Source organism: Lemur catta, chromosome 7 (assembly GCF_020740605.2).
Source record: "Lemur catta isolate mLemCat1 chromosome 7, mLemCat1.pri, whole genome shotgun sequence".
Lineage (NCBI taxonomy): Eukaryota > Metazoa > Chordata > Mammalia > Primates > Lemuridae > Lemur > Lemur catta.
The window spans coordinates 97841017-97859697 of NC_059134.1; the positions used below are offsets into that span (position 1 = coordinate 97841017).

General features: G+C 38.9%; 1 protein-coding gene across 1 annotated transcript in view; it reads right to left on the reverse strand.

Moving 5' to 3' along the window:
* PATL1 (PAT1 homolog 1, processing body mRNA decay factor) overlaps positions 1-18447 on the reverse strand; it is a 28635-nt gene extending 10188 nt beyond the window's left edge. Inside the window, exons 1-13 of the mRNA XM_045558150.1 lie at positions 18287-18447; positions 16261-16372; positions 9359-9576; positions 8969-9049; positions 8236-8430; positions 7194-7295; positions 6602-6691; positions 6166-6383; positions 4363-4452; positions 2492-2672; positions 1875-1998; positions 1370-1467; positions 743-802 (exon numbers count right to left, since the gene is read on the reverse strand). Of these exons, the coding sequence (XP_045414106.1) occupies positions 743-802; positions 1370-1467; positions 1875-1998; positions 2492-2672; positions 4363-4452; positions 6166-6383; positions 6602-6691; positions 7194-7295; positions 8236-8430; positions 8969-9049; positions 9359-9576; positions 16261-16372; positions 18287-18301 (1584 nt within the window). The 5' untranslated portion in view covers positions 18302-18447. The remainder of the gene's footprint in view (positions 1-742; positions 803-1369; positions 1468-1874; positions 1999-2491; positions 2673-4362; positions 4453-6165; positions 6384-6601; positions 6692-7193; positions 7296-8235; positions 8431-8968; positions 9050-9358; positions 9577-16260; positions 16373-18286) is intronic.
* Between the last annotated feature and the right edge of the window lie 234 nt (positions 18448-18681).

An 18681-nucleotide genomic window follows, 5' to 3' on the forward strand; every position in this document is an offset into this window, starting at 1 on the left:
TGCCACAAGAAGCACCTTATATTTATAAAAATGATAATAGTTAATTTTTCTACTGGGTGCCAGCCACTGTTCTAAGCACTTTTCAAGTACTCAGTCACCAAATACTCACCATAACCCAAATACAATTATCATCTCTGTTTTTACAGATGAAGAAACTGAGGACAGCATAGAAAGGTTAAATAACTTGCCCCAAGTCACAGATTCAGTTAGAAATGAAAATTTGCAACCTGTTTCTAGAGTCTGTACTCTTAACCAGTATGGTCTATGGCCTTGCAATGTGGCATTTATGTTTTACAAACCAATTGTATATATTTTATCTCATTTTCCTCAGCACCCAGAATAGTGCCCAACACCCAGGGAGTGCCCGATAAATAGCTAAGAACGGACTTAACTGACTTAATTAATTCATGGGTGGGACAATGTGAATTTTTATTCTCATTTTATCAGGCTTAGGGAGGTGACCTGCCTAAAGATCCTCAGCTATTAACTGAATTAGCTTGCACAAAAAAAAAAAACAAAACAAAACAGTACTTCTAACTTTAACTGAAGTGTTCTTTCCACGATGCCATAGGCGAGGTACACCTAAATCCTTTCTAGAGCGCTCTGGTACACAATAGGCACTTAACAAGAATATATTCATTAATTAAAATCACGGATTGCTCATTCTTCCAGTTCCTGTGTACACATACATTTGACGGTTCCTTACTTGAAACTAACTATAGCAACAGATTCTAAAACTTACTTTCTCAATTATGACAAGGGTTTTTCTTCTTTTGTCTCGAACCTGTTTTTCTTTTGTCTCCTAAAAAAGACAAGACTATTCAATGTGAACTCTTTACCTCCGTTAAAAACAATTTAGTGTGCATCAATAGGTTCATCTGTGACAATTCTAAGAAGAGAATTGATTCTCTGAAAGTTAATAATCTAAAACAACACTACTGTGAACAAAAGTCATAGAGCTGACTGAACAAATTATTAAACTGAATTCACAGATAACCAATCAGTAATTACAGAATGTAGTAAAGGATGAAGAAATCATAGGAAAATCTTAAAACACATAAAAAATGGTAATTTTTTAAAACAGCAAACTCTGAGTAATTAGATACTATCTGCAGGTAGAGTTACCCGGTCAAAAGACTCTTGTTAGCCTAGGCCCTACTCTTGTTAGCCTAGGCCCTGCCTGGCTGCCTTAGAAATGAAGGTGTTAATATCTCAGCACTTCTGTAGAAAACTAGAAGGTCATGATGTGGTGGGAAGCTCTGGGTTAGACTACAAAGAACTCTACCATGTCTGATCCTTTTCATAGTCACCCCCAAAGAAGTGGTGACAACACAGATGTTCTTAAACACATAATACTGCTGACACTTACGTCATCCTCACTCCGAGAAGTCACAACGGCATCAATCATTTTTCGGGGATTATTCACACTAGAGACAGTAAGTTTTCCCAATGAGCCCTCAAACTGCACTGCAAAGACAAAAAATTTCCAACAAAATAAGAACTTAGCAATGTAGGCAGGCAGTGATCAAATCTTTTTCTCTGTTCAAAATCTAGCTGTTCTTTTTTGTTGTTGCAATGATCATCAAAATGAAAATCTATAGTATTTCCCCTTTATTTACTCTAGGGGTACTAAAAATTGTTAATAGGTTTAAAAAATTATGAAATCTCAAGTGGAAAAGGACCCAAAAGGTCATCTGTCCAACCATTTAGTCCATGCTTGACTAAAGGCTGATCTTTGCATTTATTAAGGACAATGGTGTTTTTTAAATCATTTTCAAACATCCTATATATACACATAGATAGTTGTCTATGTTTTATCATATTGGCAGCACCTTAAATTTCTCTTATTATGGGCCTGTGGATAAGGACCTTACCTGGCTTATAGGCATGCTCCAGTTTGGCCACCTGAGGGGTGATGAGCTTAGTGCGCTCCTTTTTAGGGCCATCACCTTGCATTTCTTCAGCAGCTGACAATTTCTCCAGTTTTTCAAAGTAATTCTACCACATGAGAAAAGGATTCAGTTGCAACACAAGCACAGAATGTGGCTGTTCTATACCACTAATAATTAATTTATACCAGTGGCAGTAACGCAAGTTGAACTCTAGAAATGTATTGATCTCTGATTTGTTAGATTTCTATAAATTTACTGTATCAAAACAACCCAGCTTCAATAAGTCAATCATCAATGGAAATGTCTTTAGACTGCCAATATTCTTAACTGAAAGAACCAGATTAATGATGCCAAAGGGATTTGAAAACATTGGTCTGAGAGCATCTGTATGCAGGAAGCAAAAGGCATATAAGCAAACCTTAATGAACAGCGTAAGTCTCCAGCTTAAAAACAGGACAGAATTTGCTAATTCTTATCAACTTGAAAACTACCTCAAATGAAAATTCTATCAATATTTAAGTCTACCAATACTTAAATTAATATGCTCACCAGTGTAAGGGACCAACCTGTTACCCTCAAAACTAGCACAGAGTATTTACCTGGTAATAAAAATCATCCAGGTAGGGATCAGTGCTTTGCAGTTGCATCATCTGGATTTTAGAGACCCAATCCTTTTCCCGCTGCAACATGAGATTGGCATATGGATCCTTTCGGAGATGATCTTGATGACTGCTCCGGTGACTTCCTCTATCCCCTGCACCATTGAGATTCCGATGCTGACTGAAAAACATATGCCGCATTCACTCCAAGTGGGAACATTAATTATGCCTTTTAACAACACATAAATAAACCAGGCCAATTAAAAAAAAAGATTCCCTTTCATTTTGTTAAAAGGGGAGCAAAAAAGAACTAAGTCGATAGAATTTAAGAGGAAAGAGCTATGCAACACGTAATCAAGGAAATAAAACTAAGATCTGTACTCTACGTACTAAGCACTTTCGCCTATGGACTTTTGTATAAGCCCCACAATAAGCCTTTGATACAAATCATTTTCTTTTCTCCACCGAAGACACAAATAAGGCCAAAAGAGATCAAGTAACTTGTCCCAAGCCATACATTTGGTGGCAGAGTAAGAGACTTGAACACCAGCTGATTTGACTCTGCAGTCTATACAATTTTTTTGACTTGTTGTAAACCATGAAATATTTCAAATGCAAAGGAAAAGCCCAGCAAATACTATAATAAATATCCATTTACCCACCACCTAGACTTAATGAAAAAAACTTTACTTGGCCAAATTTACTTCAAATTTTTAAAGAGTAAATTAAAGTAATACAGTGTTACATTTACAGCCCTCTTGTACCCCTCTGGATCCCAGTTTCCGGCTTCTCTTCCTTCACAGGGGAACTACTATTCTGCTCTTGGTGTATATCCTCCCTGAAATGTTTCTATACTTTTATTCTTGTGTGTTCGCCTTCAAATATTATACAGTATTACTGTGTCTTTTAGTTTTACATAAGTGGTACTGTACATGTAATTCTACTCCTTGCTTCTTCACTGAATATTATACTTTCCATATTTATACATGTTGATAATATAACCGGGTATATACTGAAAAGTAGAACGGCTAGGATGTGGTGTATCCACATTTTCAACCTTATTACCTATTGCTGAATTCTCTCAAGAAGCTGTGCCCTCTATCCTTGCCAACAATAATAGTGCTGAGACACTTCAAGTTTTGCTTGTCTGTTGATATTAATGGTTATCTAATTTTAATCTGCATTTTTCTGATACAAGAAAGTCTGAACACCTTTTCAGTTTTACGAGCCACTTGAGTTTCCTCTACTGAACATTGTATGTTGGTATATGAGGCCTTTTGTTAAACAAAAGCTTAATATTTTAATACAGATAAGTGTAATAATCTATCCCTTTATCATTTGTACTTTTCATGTCTTTTTTACAAGCCCATATTTGTTCTCCTCCCTATCCCTACCCAAAATATTCTGGAATGTCTTTGAACTTGAGAAAGAATCATACACACTCAAAGAATAAAAATGAAGTTTGAAGAAAGTTGTAGTTATGTTTAGTTCCCTTATTTTATCTAGATGAATGACTATAGAATATAAGCCCCATGAAGGCAGGGGCTTTAACTTTCTTGCTAAGATGGTAAAGGCAGTTAAGAATATTACAAGAATCTGGTAAAGAGTGAGTACAAAATGTTGGCTTAAAAAAATCAGATCTAAACTTTAATTCTGATTTATGATCAACAGCATTATAATATAATAGTTTGGAAATTAGCTGAAAAAAATCTTGTCATTTAAAGCTAGTGCATCAAAAACTACCAGCAAAATAAGCTTAACCCCTAAGTAAATTTACTAAAAAAAAGTAAACTAAATTAATTGTATCTTGAGACACTGTCAAAATTAAAAGCTGAATTAAGAAGCCATGGAGGAGTAGGACGAATACTTACTTTCTATTCTGTTGCTGTCTCTGATGCAAGAGTCGACGGTGCTGTGGATGAAGGTGAGTTGTGTCTGGTCTAAACATTGGGGCCTGAGATCTAAGAAAAAAAGAAAAAAGATTCTCAATTCTGTTATTCTGATGATTTGAAGTTTTAAAGAATATTAGCACAGGATAACTTCACAGAGGTTCACTCAAATAACTATAAAGTCTATTCTAAGGAGACCTTTTAGAGGCAAAACATTTTTTTACACATCTTCTACAAAGACCAATTCTCAACTCCTAAAAAATGATCATGAAATCTGAGTGAATTAGCACTAAAGCAATGTAATTCTTTTTCTTTTTGCTCCTGTTTAATAGAAATGTTTAAATAGATTTAACGTATTTAGCTTCAACTATGTAGGAATGACAATAAAAATGTATGTGTGACGGTTAATATTATATGTCAACTTGACTAAGCTATAGCACCCAGTTACTTGGTCAAACAATGTCTAGATGTTGCTGTGAAGGTATTTTGTAGATGTGATTAATATTTACAATCTGCTAATTTTCCAAAAAAGAGATTACCCATAATAATGTGGTTAGGCCTCATCCAATCAGTTGAAGGCCTTACGAGCAAAACCTGAAGTTTCCCAAAGAATGAATTCTGCCTCAAGACTGGAACATAGAAGTCAGTCTCTAACCTGGTGGCCTGCCCTAGTTATTTCAAACTCAAGACTATAGCTTCAACTCTTACTTCTTTCTGGTCTGCCCTATGGATTTAGGACTTGTCAGCTTCCACAATCACATGAGCCAATTCCTTAAAATAGAACTCACTGAATGTGCTTGTGCTTTCTCTCCCTCTATCCTACTGATTTGGTTTCTTTTAAAAATCCTCTCTGATACAATATGATACGTAATAACCCACAATTTCACTGAAACAGGAACCTGAACACCTCTTGTTATAAAACCAGAAGGTAGAAGCAAGCAATTTAGCATTGAGATTAGCCGACTTTTTAGCATCTATAGTTCTGTTCTTTAGCATATTGGTAATCCTTTTTATGTTTTTTAGACTGGTCTTTTTTTTTTTTTTGAGACAGAGCCTCCATCTGTTGCCCGGATGAGAGTGCTGTGGGATCAGCCTAGCTCACAGCAACCTCAAACTCCTGGGCTCAAGCAATCCTTCTGCCTCAGCCTCCTAAGTAGCTGGGACTACAGGCATGCGCCACCATGCCCGGCTAATTTTTTCTATATATGTTTTTAGTTGTCCAGATAATTTCTTTCTATTTTTAGTAGAGACGGGGGTCTCGCTCTTGCTCAGGCTAGTCTCAAACTCCTGACCTTGAGCGATCCTCCCACCTCGGCCTCCTAGAGTGCTAGGATTACAGGTGTGAGCCACCGTGCCCAGCCTAGGCTGGTCTTAAGTGATCCTTCTGCCTTAACCTCCTGAGTAGCCCCAAGTAGCTGAAATTATAGGCGCATGCTACGGTAATAATTCTTAAGTGATAAGCATTGTGTGTATACGTTAGAATGTGTATGTGTTTATAAAAGGGTACAAGGTAAGACTTGAGAAATTTCAGAAGAAATAAAAGAGGTGATTAACTTGTGATATGCAAAAAGTACACAGGAAGCATGTGACTCTTGAGGTATACATGATTCTTAAGGAAGCATGGAGATTATTAAACATTTCCATATTTGCCAACTTAAAGATCCAATACAATCTCAAAATATATTACTTAAGAAGTAGCAAGAAATTTCTATATTATAAAACTAAACATCCATGATCAAGAGACTTGGCTGACAATGGGTAAGCAATGGCATTTGTTTCGGATACCTTAGGTTTTGCAGGTGAGGTCCTGGGCCAGCAGGGTGCTGTTGTGGAGGTGGCGTAGCAGATGGTGGAGCACTAAAGAAGGCACGGAAGCCTGGTGCTGGGGGGAGCATCTGCCCAACTCGTCCTTGTAGCAATTTGGGATTCATGGCAGCAAGTGGACTACCAACAAATCCAGGGACCCGTGCAAACTGGCTGGGAGACATCCGTCCAGGCTGTAGCTACATGGAGGGACAAGATCTTAGATTTAGTTAACCAGCAAGCCCCCTTGCTTTTATCTACAGAAAAGTAAATACTGTGTCCACCAATAACTTCGTTTGAAAAAGTAAAGGAAAAAGTAAGAGGTAGTAGTGATTACCAGCAAAAAAAGGGATATCATCTAATGAATCCTAGGGAAAGTAGGAAAGTTCTTAATGGGTAGGCCTAATCACAGGCTTACCTGTGCTCCTCCAAGAAGCTGTGCTCTCTGGAGGGGGCTGAGAACAGGAGGAACACTAGGAGGGAAAGGATGACCCAGGAGGGAAGAGTTCTAAGGGGAAAAAAAAAAGAATAAATTATACTCATACTCTGAAACAGGCAAATCAATCAATATAATAAGGCAACTCAGTAGAAATGCAGTATAAATTTGGATATAAACTTGAGTCAAGTTCTCCACTTAGGGAATATAAAAAAGAGTAATGCCAGAAATTATAAAACACTACGACCAAGTAAGATGAAAAAGAAAGCAGTAGAATAAGGGACTGAAATAGAAGGAAACCAGATGATCACAATTAGTTTAGATTTTTAAAGCTGAGAATTGAGGAAAAAAAAAAAAACAAAAAAACCCCCAAAACAAACAAACAAACAAAAAAACAAGTGAACATGAACCATGCCCTCTGGAGACAAAAAGATTCAGAAATTCCAGTATGGAGATTATAAAAAATAGGTATAACTTAGGAGATGTCAGCAATTCTATATACTCGTAGTGATCATACAGATAGTGATCAGAAAATACATACTGTACATTTTCGTTAGGTTGCAAAGTGACATACCGGGACACTGCAGATCTGGTTTGGAGACATCCTCTCACCATAGGGAGCAGAATAACGCGGTGGCATTGGGGGCCGAACATGGACAGGCTTCGGACACAGAATCTATCAGGACAAACATATATACAACTACACTCAATGAAATCAGTTTTTCTTCCACCTACACTCCCTCCCCTCAAGTACTGGTAGAGACACAGAACTTAATGCAAAGCCCTACTTCTAAGCAAATTGCTATGGCTATAGGTTCAAATATAGAACCCTTGGTCACTTCCTCTCACAAATAAAGCAGTGTCAGCACTCTAGGGAAAGCAGTTTTAACTGAGGAAGATTTAGCTAATTCTCCAGTTATCCCACCCTTCCATGCTATCTGAGGGAGGTACCAACAGATATTCTGACTTGCAAATTCTCTCCAAGAGGATATATTTTGGCATTGAGGGAGAAGGAATGATAAGAAAGCTGGAGGATTAACTAAGTCCTATTCTGAAGCCCCTGTGATATGGCCGCCATGCTTAGCACTTTCATGATACATTGTGACTCCACCATTTCATAGAATGCTGAGCCTAACTAGGCCATACCACCACCACCCTCCCCCCATACCTTCCAAATTGGCCTTCCTTTTCAGCTGCTGGTTTCAGGTGGAGGAAAGTCTATGGAACAGGACTGCACAGGCTCTAGGGAAAGCAGGGATATCTTAAAGGTAAAAAGGGATGTGGACAATGCTGTGTGTTCCCACTCCCCCCAGCTTTCAGTTATCTCTCTGCTAATGTTTTGGGCAGCCAGTAAAACACTTTAAAAAGGATATATGCACTAAGTGTGGTTAACTACCCTTTTCTTCCCCAATTAAAAGGCAGCAGCAACAGGAGCAGCAAAGGGTATTAGGGACTGTGTCTCTTATTTGTACTAACTTCTCCTCTCAGTGGCTATTTTTCTTTCTAATCTAATGCCTACCCAAAACTTCCACCCTCCTCCCAGCATCACCAGTTCCCCAAATAATTTTGCCCAGATTCCCAATATCCTGGGCTGAGTGCCTGTTAATGAGAGGTACCTGCTGGTTGAAGCTGGGTACAGCCATCTGCTTAGGTGGGGTGCCTATGGGGACAGCTCTAACAGGAGGACTCCCAATGATAGGTGAAGTTGACCGTCTTGGTAATGCGCGTTCAGAAAGGTCCCGATCATCTTCTGGGCCCTGTGGAGGCCTCTGAGGCAAGGCATATTCTAATACAGACACTGTAGGCATTTCCTAATTGAGGATGTGTTTAAAAAAAGAAATTTAGCTAACTTGAAATACTTAATTTCTACAGATGCCAAAAAAACTTGAGAAATTATTTTTAAATTTTTATTTATTTTTAATTTACATATAATAAAAGTCACTCTTTGAATTACAGCTGAGTTTTGATAAATACATAGAGTAAGGGATATGCCCCCACAATCAAGATATAGAACAGTTTTATCACTCCTCAAAATTCCTTTGTAGTCAACCCCTACTGCCACATCCAATCACTGGTAAACTCTGTCCCTGTGTTTTTGCCTAGAAATGACTTACATAATTCAACTCATAGACTGACAAATTTGAGTTCTAACTGCTCTCTTGCAACCTTTATCCTAGAGGCTGAGGAAGGGTACATCAACAGGTACAGAAGTGATAGATGCAGCAGTCAACATAACACAGGCAAATGATACACACCTTACATCCTTTCAGTAAGGAAAGGATGACAATAGCAAACAACTTAAAAATTTGAGGTATTAGAAATTGTATATAAAGAGAAAATATTTAATACCTGAGCAAGCAGTGGTCCTCGGATTCGCCTCAGAACCTCAGATCCATCCCAGATGCTGGAATTCAGACTTCCTGGTTGGGGCTAACAAAAAAGGAAAACACGCACACCATGTTTGGAATGCCGTGGAGACTCTGGGTGACTTATCTGCTGTCGGAGAATAAGGTTTCAAAAGAGCCTCAACTGCTTGAGAATAAGAAATTATAGTGTTCTAGTATATACATGATTCCCCAACTTCACCTCTAAAACTGCTATCATTGGGAATTATATTATCAATCTTCTATGGCATATGCAATTCTCTCATTATAGAAGATGAAAGAAAATGGCAAAGCTTAATACTTCACTTTAATTATTAATCTGTTATTAGTTCTCCAATCAGAGTAACTTACTCACTTGTAAAACTGGCTTGGTCTGCACTGCTCTCATGATAGCTGGATCTTCTAGTTCATTTTCAATCACCATCTTACTGAGCCTTTCTGCCAGATTCTCCTCATGGTCACCCAACAAGTCCATCTCATCCCTCTCTCCATTGCCTGTTTGTTCATTAACTGCCACTGGTAGCTTCTCTTCCAATTCAGCCAGGCGCTCATGTGCTTCTTGCCAATCATCATCTACAAGACAACAGAGTTCACATTGGAATGAAAAAGTTTGATAAAATTTTCTGTTACCCAAATGAACAATTCCAACTCCAGAACACAGGTGGAAAGTTAAGTTACCACTTAAGAGACAGGAAATAAAGTTTAAACTAAGGGAAACACAAAGTGTGCTTACAGAACAAATAACATCACACCAGAAATAAAATCTAAGCATATGGTTTAATAGCTTAAAACATTATTAATGATGTCCAAACTATATTTTGAAAATGATCTCTAAACTGGTGATTGAGTATACTGCCTGTTGATTTTGAAATTCCATGACATTTCAGATAAACACTTTAAAGAACAGTTAAAACCGATAGCACTAGCATACAACTTTCTCTTAGATTATAGTTGCCATCTTCTTTACAAGCTTCTGAATCCATTCATTTCATGCAATTAATATTTATTACATCCATTATGTGACAAGCACTGTTTTGGGTGCACGGAGTACATTAGTGTATAAAACAGACAGGGATGCCTCCCTCATGCAACATTCATTCAAGTAGAGATAGATAATAGGTAATAAGCATAATAAATAAGTAAATTAGATACTATATTAGATGAAAATGCTACAGGAATAAGAAGGAAGAAAGGCAGACTGAAAATTTTATATAGATTATCAGAGGTAGGCCTCATTAAGACGGTGACATTTAAACAAAAGTTTAAAAGAGTAAGAGAGTTAGCCATGTGGATATCTGGAAGAAGAGGGTTCCAGGCAGAGGGACGGTCAGCAGTTTGGAATAAAATGGTTGGAGTGGGGGTAACAAATAAATGAGGTCAAAGAGTTAGGAAGCGGGCGCCCATTCAGGGTCTTCTGGGTCACTGTGAAATAGGGGGCCAATGGAAGTTCTGATGTGGCTTAGCTTTTTGAAAGAATCACTCTGGCTGCTACGTCGAAAACAGGTTGGGGAAGGCAGGGGGCAACACTGGAGACACATGGAAGCCTGTCAGGCAGCTGCTGCAGTAAGCCCAGGGAGAGGAGATAGTGACTTGGACCAGGGTCAATTCCTCTTTTAACTATCCCTTTGCTATTCCTACACACTACTATGCAGCCTGTAGCACTGACATTAAGGTTCTTTTCTCATTTATTATGATGACACAGCATTATTTTTGAGTCCCATTAGAGTATAAATGAAAATCCTCAGAACCCTTTATCAGCTGCTCTGGAACTGGACCTTACTTCTACCACATCTCATTCCAGTTCTCTTCAATCTAATCATTCCATTCTGCTCCCACCATGAAAGCTCTACTCACAGTTTTGCTCCTCTCAGCACTCAAATGTGGAAGCCTCTCCCTCCCTCACTGGAACTTTCCCTAAATAATCCTTTCACTTTAATTCTACCTTTACCTCATCTACACGTGTACTACTTTATAACCCACAAAAAAAGTATTCTTTTGTATATGTTTTGTATTTTAACCTTAGTTATATGTTTCCTATATTCTACAAAATTCAACAGGGATAACAGGCAATTCACTTTATAGCTAACATAGAAACACAGACATTCTGTTCTCTGCTTACAAATAAATGTTTGTTAAAAAATTCAAACATGACAAAAACACATACCTTAAAAAGTGCAAGTTCCCCATAATTCCATAGCTATTTTAAGTTTTTAAAAATATGCAAACTATAAGGTTTAACTTGTTTCTTTTTATTCAAGCATTACATCTTGGACATGTTTTCATGCATGCATACACAGATAAAAGTACTAATAATATTATCTCATTCTTTTTAACACCGATATAAGATTCTATTCTATTGATAAACTGTAATTTAACTTATCCCCTACTGATAAACACTTGGATTATTTGGAATTTTGCAATGACAACTAATACTGTAACCAACATTATACATGTCTTAAAATCTTAAGTGAATATACAAATAGGCTCATTTCTTGTCAGAGTAAGACTATTAACATTTAAACTTTGCTATTTTTATCATATGACAATGTATCACATAACACTAGTGACCCAAAAAGTGAGGGAAGTGGGACTTCCAAATTTATAATACTGGTATCATAGGACCCACTGCCTAGTCTTTCGGCACTGTGGTAGATTTGAATGTACTAGCTGTGGTAATCGGATCCCTTAAATTGTAGATCACTTTGCCATCACTGGAATAAAGGCTGTGGGCAAGAGCTATAAAAATATCCTTACCTAAGCCTCTGGGACATGGGTTCTTTCTAATCATGCGGTATTTTCTTCCCTATCCAACAGCTTCCTCTTACTCGAGTGTCTAGTCAGGTGGCACTCTTCCTCTGAAATGCCATCTCACAGAAAAGAACTTAAGATAGCCATTCTATTACGATGGTCTACCCTCACATGCAAACCCTGAGATGTGCTCAAAAAACAGAAAAATTCCCCGTAGATGAAAATTATAGTACTAATATAAAAGACTAGTCATCTGAAATAAATACTTAAAGAACAGTATAATTAAAAACCAATTGTAACATTAGTATTTGTGTCATCTTTGGTAAGGAAGAGTAAGCTGAGACACGATAAATGGTTGGTTTTTTGCAATTTTACTAACTCAGCAATTACAAAAGAGTGGGAGTCAATAATCCCAGATTTAAGGATTTTTAAAAATATTTATTTCCCAAATTTAAAAAGTTAATTTGTTAATGAATTGGTTCTAATGCAGTAGGGTTCAAATTTGCATTGTTTTCAGTTACCACTTCCCATATTCATGTTTGCTAACAAATCCTACCAAATATGGATAATCTATTTCTCTTTAATAATATTTTAAAACACTAAATAGCCATATTCTGTGAGAATGGATCTGTTGTGAATTTTTATTTTTTTATTTTTTATTTTTATTTTTTTTGAGACAGAGTCTCGCTCTGTTGCCCGGGCTAGAGTGCCATGGCATCAGCCTAGCTCACAGCAACCTCAATCTCCTGGGCTCAAACAATCCTTCTGCCTCAGCCTCCCGAGTAGCTGGGACTACAGGCATGTGCCACCATGCCTGGCTAATTTTTTTTCTATATATATTGTTAGCTGTCCAGATTATTTCTTTCTATTTTTAGCAGAGATGGGGTCTTGATCTTGCTCAGGCTGGTCTTGAACTACTGACCTCGAGTGATCCTCCTGCCTTGGCCTCCCAGAGTGCTAGGATTATAGGCGCGAGCCACCGAGCCTTGCCTTAGATTTTTCTTGCTCTTGTACAAAATCATCTGAAATCATATGTCAGGTCTCGTGCCCTTACTATAAAAGAATACTTCACCCCTGTATCTTTTTCAAATGACCTAAACATATGGTTACTTAGCTATTTCAACATTTGACTTTAATCCATTATCAGTCAAAATGATAAAGAGTAGGCAAAAGAATAACAAAGAAATGAAGGGGAAGAGATATCTGCAATAACTAACCTATACCCTAATGTGGGTTACTGCATCTATAAACTTATACTTGTTGTAATAAGTTCCTTGAAGCTCCTCTTATGGATACTTCTGAATAAAAACAAAATAAAAAGGAAACAGAGTTGATTTAATTTTAAGGCTACCTCAATTTCTAAAGATTATAGCAACTATCAATAAAAGAGAGGTAGAAAGAATGAGGCTTTCCAAGTGGAGGCAGGAGATTTCCAAAGAGTCCTCAAAAACTAACATAACTGGTAGTTTACACTACTAATTGTATTTATAGTTACTTTGTCATTTGTTAAAATGAAGACAGTAACGGTACCTACCTCACAAGGTTGCTGTGGGGATTAGTAATATACGTAAAACTTCTAGAATAGTACCCAGCACATAAATAAGTACTGTTTAAAATGTAAGCTTTTTAGAGAGTGGGATTTCTGTAACATATTTATTGCTCTAAGATGATGCAAACATTTTTTCATGCAGAAGACAGTGACTAGTTTCTTTAAAAAAGATGACATCAGAACATTAGTAGCCAGTGACTAATACCCACTTAAAAGCAGGTATTATTCAGGATGTCCACTCCATGAATTAAAAATCACCAAATCAAAACATACATTAAAGGTCTAATATTTCACCTCCTAAACTCTCTACATCAGCTGTGTATCAACCTGTAGAGGTGTATCACATGAACAACAGGTTAACTTAGCAATTTTCTTTTTATAGTATTTATACCAAGATGTTACAAGGAATTAAGATTTTCACTTTACAATTAAGTATACTATATTCTCAAAGGAAGGGTTCACCTTTGAAAATCTTTTCTCCATTATAAACTTTGTTGACTAAGAAGTTCTTCCTAATCACCCATCTGTCCTAGGGTACAAAGTGGGCTACTTATATGCTATTTCACTGTCTTTGCTTTGTACTATCTGTTCTTATTCTCATACCCCAAGGGCTTTTTCAACATGCATGTACTTTTCTTCTTTCCCATCATATGAAATACAGTTCTGCACACTCTTAACATTATTTTTTGTTTTTTTGAGACAGGGTCTGCCTCTGTTGCCCAGGCTAGAGTGCAGTGGTGTCATCATAGCTCACTGCAACCTCAAACTGCTGGGCTCAAGGAATCCTCCTGAATTGGCCTCCCAAGTAGCTGGCACTACAGACATGTGCCACCATGCCCAGCTAATTTTTAAATGTTTTGTAGGGACGGGGTCTCACTATGTTGTCTGGCTGGTCTCAAACTTCTGGCCTCAAGTGATCCTTCCACCTTGTCCTCCCAAAGTGCTGGTATTACAGGCATGAGCCACTGCCCATGGCCTCTAACATCCTTTGAAGGCAACATTATTCTCATCTTATGAGGAAAAATGGAAACTCAGGGTCGGGGGCAGGGAAGATTGTCCATTGCAGTGTGGAAGTCAATGAGAAGGCAAAACCATTCCTCTTCTGTCCAGGTTCAAAACTGAAGACATGTTCCTATGCTGCCTCATCGTAATATAATGTCTGTAAATCAGTTCCATCAACTACATTTTAATACTGAAAAGATTTTTGAAAAATGGTAATATTCAGTACAATATTTTAACAGAAAAAGAATTTTAGAAACAGCCACACAATGTTTGTAGTTACTACTGTATTCTATTGGCTATTACTTAATCTACCTTCCAAATATAATTTGCAATTCATATCAGTTCCCTGCTTGTATAATTCTACTTTATGTTCCTTTCCTTGTAATTTTCATGGAGACAGACAACAGCATCTTGGATCATGTCATTCTCCTGGACAACGTCACCTCCAAACCTAAGGTTTATCCAAAAGATCCTTGATTCTCTTCCATAATGAGTTTAGCTTCTACTTTCAACATTCCTCTTGCTCCCAGTCATGACAATGTTTTAGTTCTCTACTGAATTTTTTAAGTGATTGACAATAATAAACTTTTTCATTTTTGCCAGTTCATTCAACTTACTCTAAAGATTAATAAATGTAATTATTAAACTATTTAAGTCACTGCAAAACCAGTACCCATTATGACACTTTCAGACCTCTTATTTGGTTTTGATACTCAACATCTTGGGAATGCCGACTACTGCTAAATTTCCTCTTCTTATTACTTAACTTTCAGTATTTGTTGCACAGGCAGAAGTGCTGTGATTCTAAAGAAATCACACATATTTACACATCCCAACATAAACACTGTTATCACTGCTTTCCAACACCAGTCTAAGCAAAAATATTTGCACTAACTCACTCTTACCTATTCAAAAAAATAGTTTAAATTTTAACTTATTAGTCCATTTGTTCTAAACTTGTTCTAGGTAGCATCTATTCTCAAACTTTATCATATAAGTTTGCTTCTTAAATTTTCCACCTCATTATTTATAACCCTGTGACCTGTAAGCTTACTTTGGCTCTTTAGAATATTTATCTATATGCAGGGATAGAAAAAATTTCATCTGTGTACAACACTTTTCTAACTTATGAAGACTTTCTATTACCAAAATTTTGGTATAAAAGACTTTTCTACTCTTTTGAAGATACTTACTGTAAGACAGCTGCACAGTTATATAATATACTAGCGATAGACTGAATTTGAAAACACATGTATCTACGTACTATAATCTGAATTTTCTGCTAGTCTGCTAGTTTTCCTTAAGTTACATGTTCTACAAATAAAAATTCTCCTCAACCAGGATTATTTTAAATCTCTTTTAAATGTCTGCTCTTCTAGACATTTGAATTTCTAATAGTAGCAAGCTAGAACCATAGATCACATAACTGGAAGGGACAGGGATTAGAGAATACCTGGTTTAGAATACGTGGTTTTATAGATGAGGCAAAAAGAGGCCCAGAGGAACAGAATGGATGCTTTCAGTGAAGAATGAACTATTCTGACTGAGATCAAGAATATATCTTGTCAAATTAGTGAATGAGGTTACTCCTACCAAGGCAAAGCACTTTGAAAGAGAGCATTTGAGGCCTGTAATCCTAGCACTCTGGGAGACTGAGGCCGGAGGATCCCTTGAGCTCAGGAGTTTGAGACCTGCTTGAGCAAGAATGAGACCAGTCTCTACTAAAAACAGGAAAAATTAGCCAGGCGTGGTGGCACATTCCTGTAGTCCCAGCTACTCTGGAGATTGAGGCAGGAAGGACTGCTTGAGCCCAGGAGTTTGAGGTTGCTGTGAGCTAGGCTGACGCCACGGCACTCTAGCCTGGGCAACAGAGTGAGACTCTGCTTCAAAAAGAAAAAAAGAGCATTTGAAAACAGCAAGAGGCCTAGATGATAACATAAGGGAAAGATGTCACTTACCAACTGCACCTGACCCAAATGTATCATCATTGAATTGATCAATCTCTTCATCTTCCTCTCCCAGGCCCTGAAATGCATCTTCATCTTCATCCAGAGGGCAATCCTCCAAAGACTAAAAAGAGAAAAGACATTAGCTATTCATGAAATTCACATCCTCATTAAAAAAGGTTCTAAAAATGTTCACCTTACATTCTCAATGAACATAATAGTTTCATTATGACTTCTGTAAAGATGGCATTTTTTTCCACTCCCCAATTTCCCTGATATTGGAGGATTTCATTATCTTCTTTCCTTTGGTTTCTATTTTCTATTCCTTATTTCATTTAATTCTCCCCACAAGCATTCCATTTCTCTATTTTATCAAGAATCTAATAATAGCATTTCCTCATGCAACCAAGAAATTAGGCCCACAACTTCCTTTACATCACTGGTTGGAATAGTGGCAACAATGAAAAATGAACACTATTATCTTCCTTTGAGTTTTATGTATTTTTTAGCAAAATTCTCATCTTCCTAATTACATTCATATCATCTTTTCAACTATTTTATTATCCCCCTTTAAAGATTTTTCTTTATTTTTCATCATTCTTGTCTTCTATTTCCTACAGACCTAAACTCTAATGATAAAACAGAAAGCTAAGCTTTTGAAACCACAATTAGGTGAACTTCAGAAAAGCTGTGATATGACAAGTTCAAGTTCTGGCTCCACTCCTGCATGTAGTGCAAACATAGACAAGTCATTCTTTCTGATTAACTCATCAAATACTTCTAAGAACCTATTGTGTCTAAGGCTAACCTATTCTGTGCTAGGCTCTAAGCCCCAGTCTCTTAAATTGTAATGTAGGGACAATACCAAACCAGGCAAAGATTTAGGCAAAGACTGTAGATTGCTGAACAAAAGCTAGATATCACCATAACATCTTAGGTGTGTCCTATTTTAAATATTTTCCCCCTCCTCTTCAGTTTTATTCAACTGATTTATTCTCCAAGTTTTCTTTGAAAAGGAAAACTGAAGTTTGGTCTTGGATCACTCCTATCAAGTCTCTTACCAATTTTCAAAGATTCAGAATTAGAATTCCACGTTCCATCAGTATGTGGGTGTGTGATATAATTTGCCTGACTACCTCTTAGCTAGGCTGTTCCCAAAGGAAAGGTTAGGCCAAAGGGCCGTTCTACCCATCCTAAAGCCCTCCCAAACTTGGAGAAATCAGGCATGCAACTAACTGCCTCTTTACCAGAGGCCAACTTCCAGTAGTAATCACAAAGATCTACTTAACCAAATCACAGCTTTTTAAAATTGAAAATAGTCTCAGGAATCATCTAGAGCAGTTCTTTCACTCTACAAATCCAGAAACTTTACGTCTGGAGATCAGGAGTCGCTCAAGGTCACACAGTGAGCTGGTGACAGGATCAGGACTCTGTTGCTGTTGCTACATTCCCGGGACCGTCACCAAACCCATGTCTCCCTCCACTAACCCAGAGGAACTTCTGCTGGACACGCCCCCCTTCCAACTCGGAGCCCTCTTTAGTCTGAGGCCCCGGTCAAAGGGCAGATTCAGGCGCCCGGGACTTGACGGTTGCCTGTGCTTATGGGGGGAGTGGTGTGTGAGTGTAACTGGAGTTGGGGGTGGGGGTTCCGGGTCCAGGGCGGGAAACTTGTCTCTGCGCATTCCTGGGTGACTCTTATTCGAGAATAACCGGGTAGGTGCAGTGCTCCCCTCTCCGTGGCTCCTCCGGGGTGGGGCGGGGGGGGTGCTCTGGTTATGGAACTTAACGGGCCCTCCCCACCCCAAAAGGGAGGTCAACTCTCTCCAGCCGCAACTGATGGGACGGTCCCGCCCCCTGAAGCCAGCTCCCAGCCCTAGCATTAAACCCTCCACCCCAGGCTAGTCGGGCCGGGATCAGTCCCGCGGCTCCCGCAGCCCACTCCGTCCCCCCAGGAGCCGCGGGACGGGCGCGCGGGGGGTGAGAGAGGAAGAGGAGAGCGTGAGGGAGGGAGGGGTCACTTCCGGTTGCAATAACTCACCTCGTAGCGGAACATTCTTGGGGAGGGGGGGAGGGACCGGGGAGGGGAGTGGGGGGAGGGAGGGAAGAAGCGCTGACTCCCCGGCTCCTCCGCGCGTGGGTCCTCCACCGGCTCGCGACCCCTGGCCGCCGCCGTACGCCGGAGCGTGCGTGGGAACGTGCGCAGGCGCGCCTCGGGCAGGGCGGTCGCCCCGCACGGCGCCCGGCGGCGGCGGCTGCGCGGGGATAGATTTGGCGTCTAGCTTCCTAGTCTCGGCGGCGGGAACGAGGTCCCGTAGCGAGAGACTGCGCACGCGCTTCCCGTCGCGGGCTTTCTAGCGATCGGGACTCGGAGCTCCGCCCCCTTCTCTGCGCCCGCCCAGGGCGGGGCCGGGAGGCCTGTCACGAGTTTTCCGT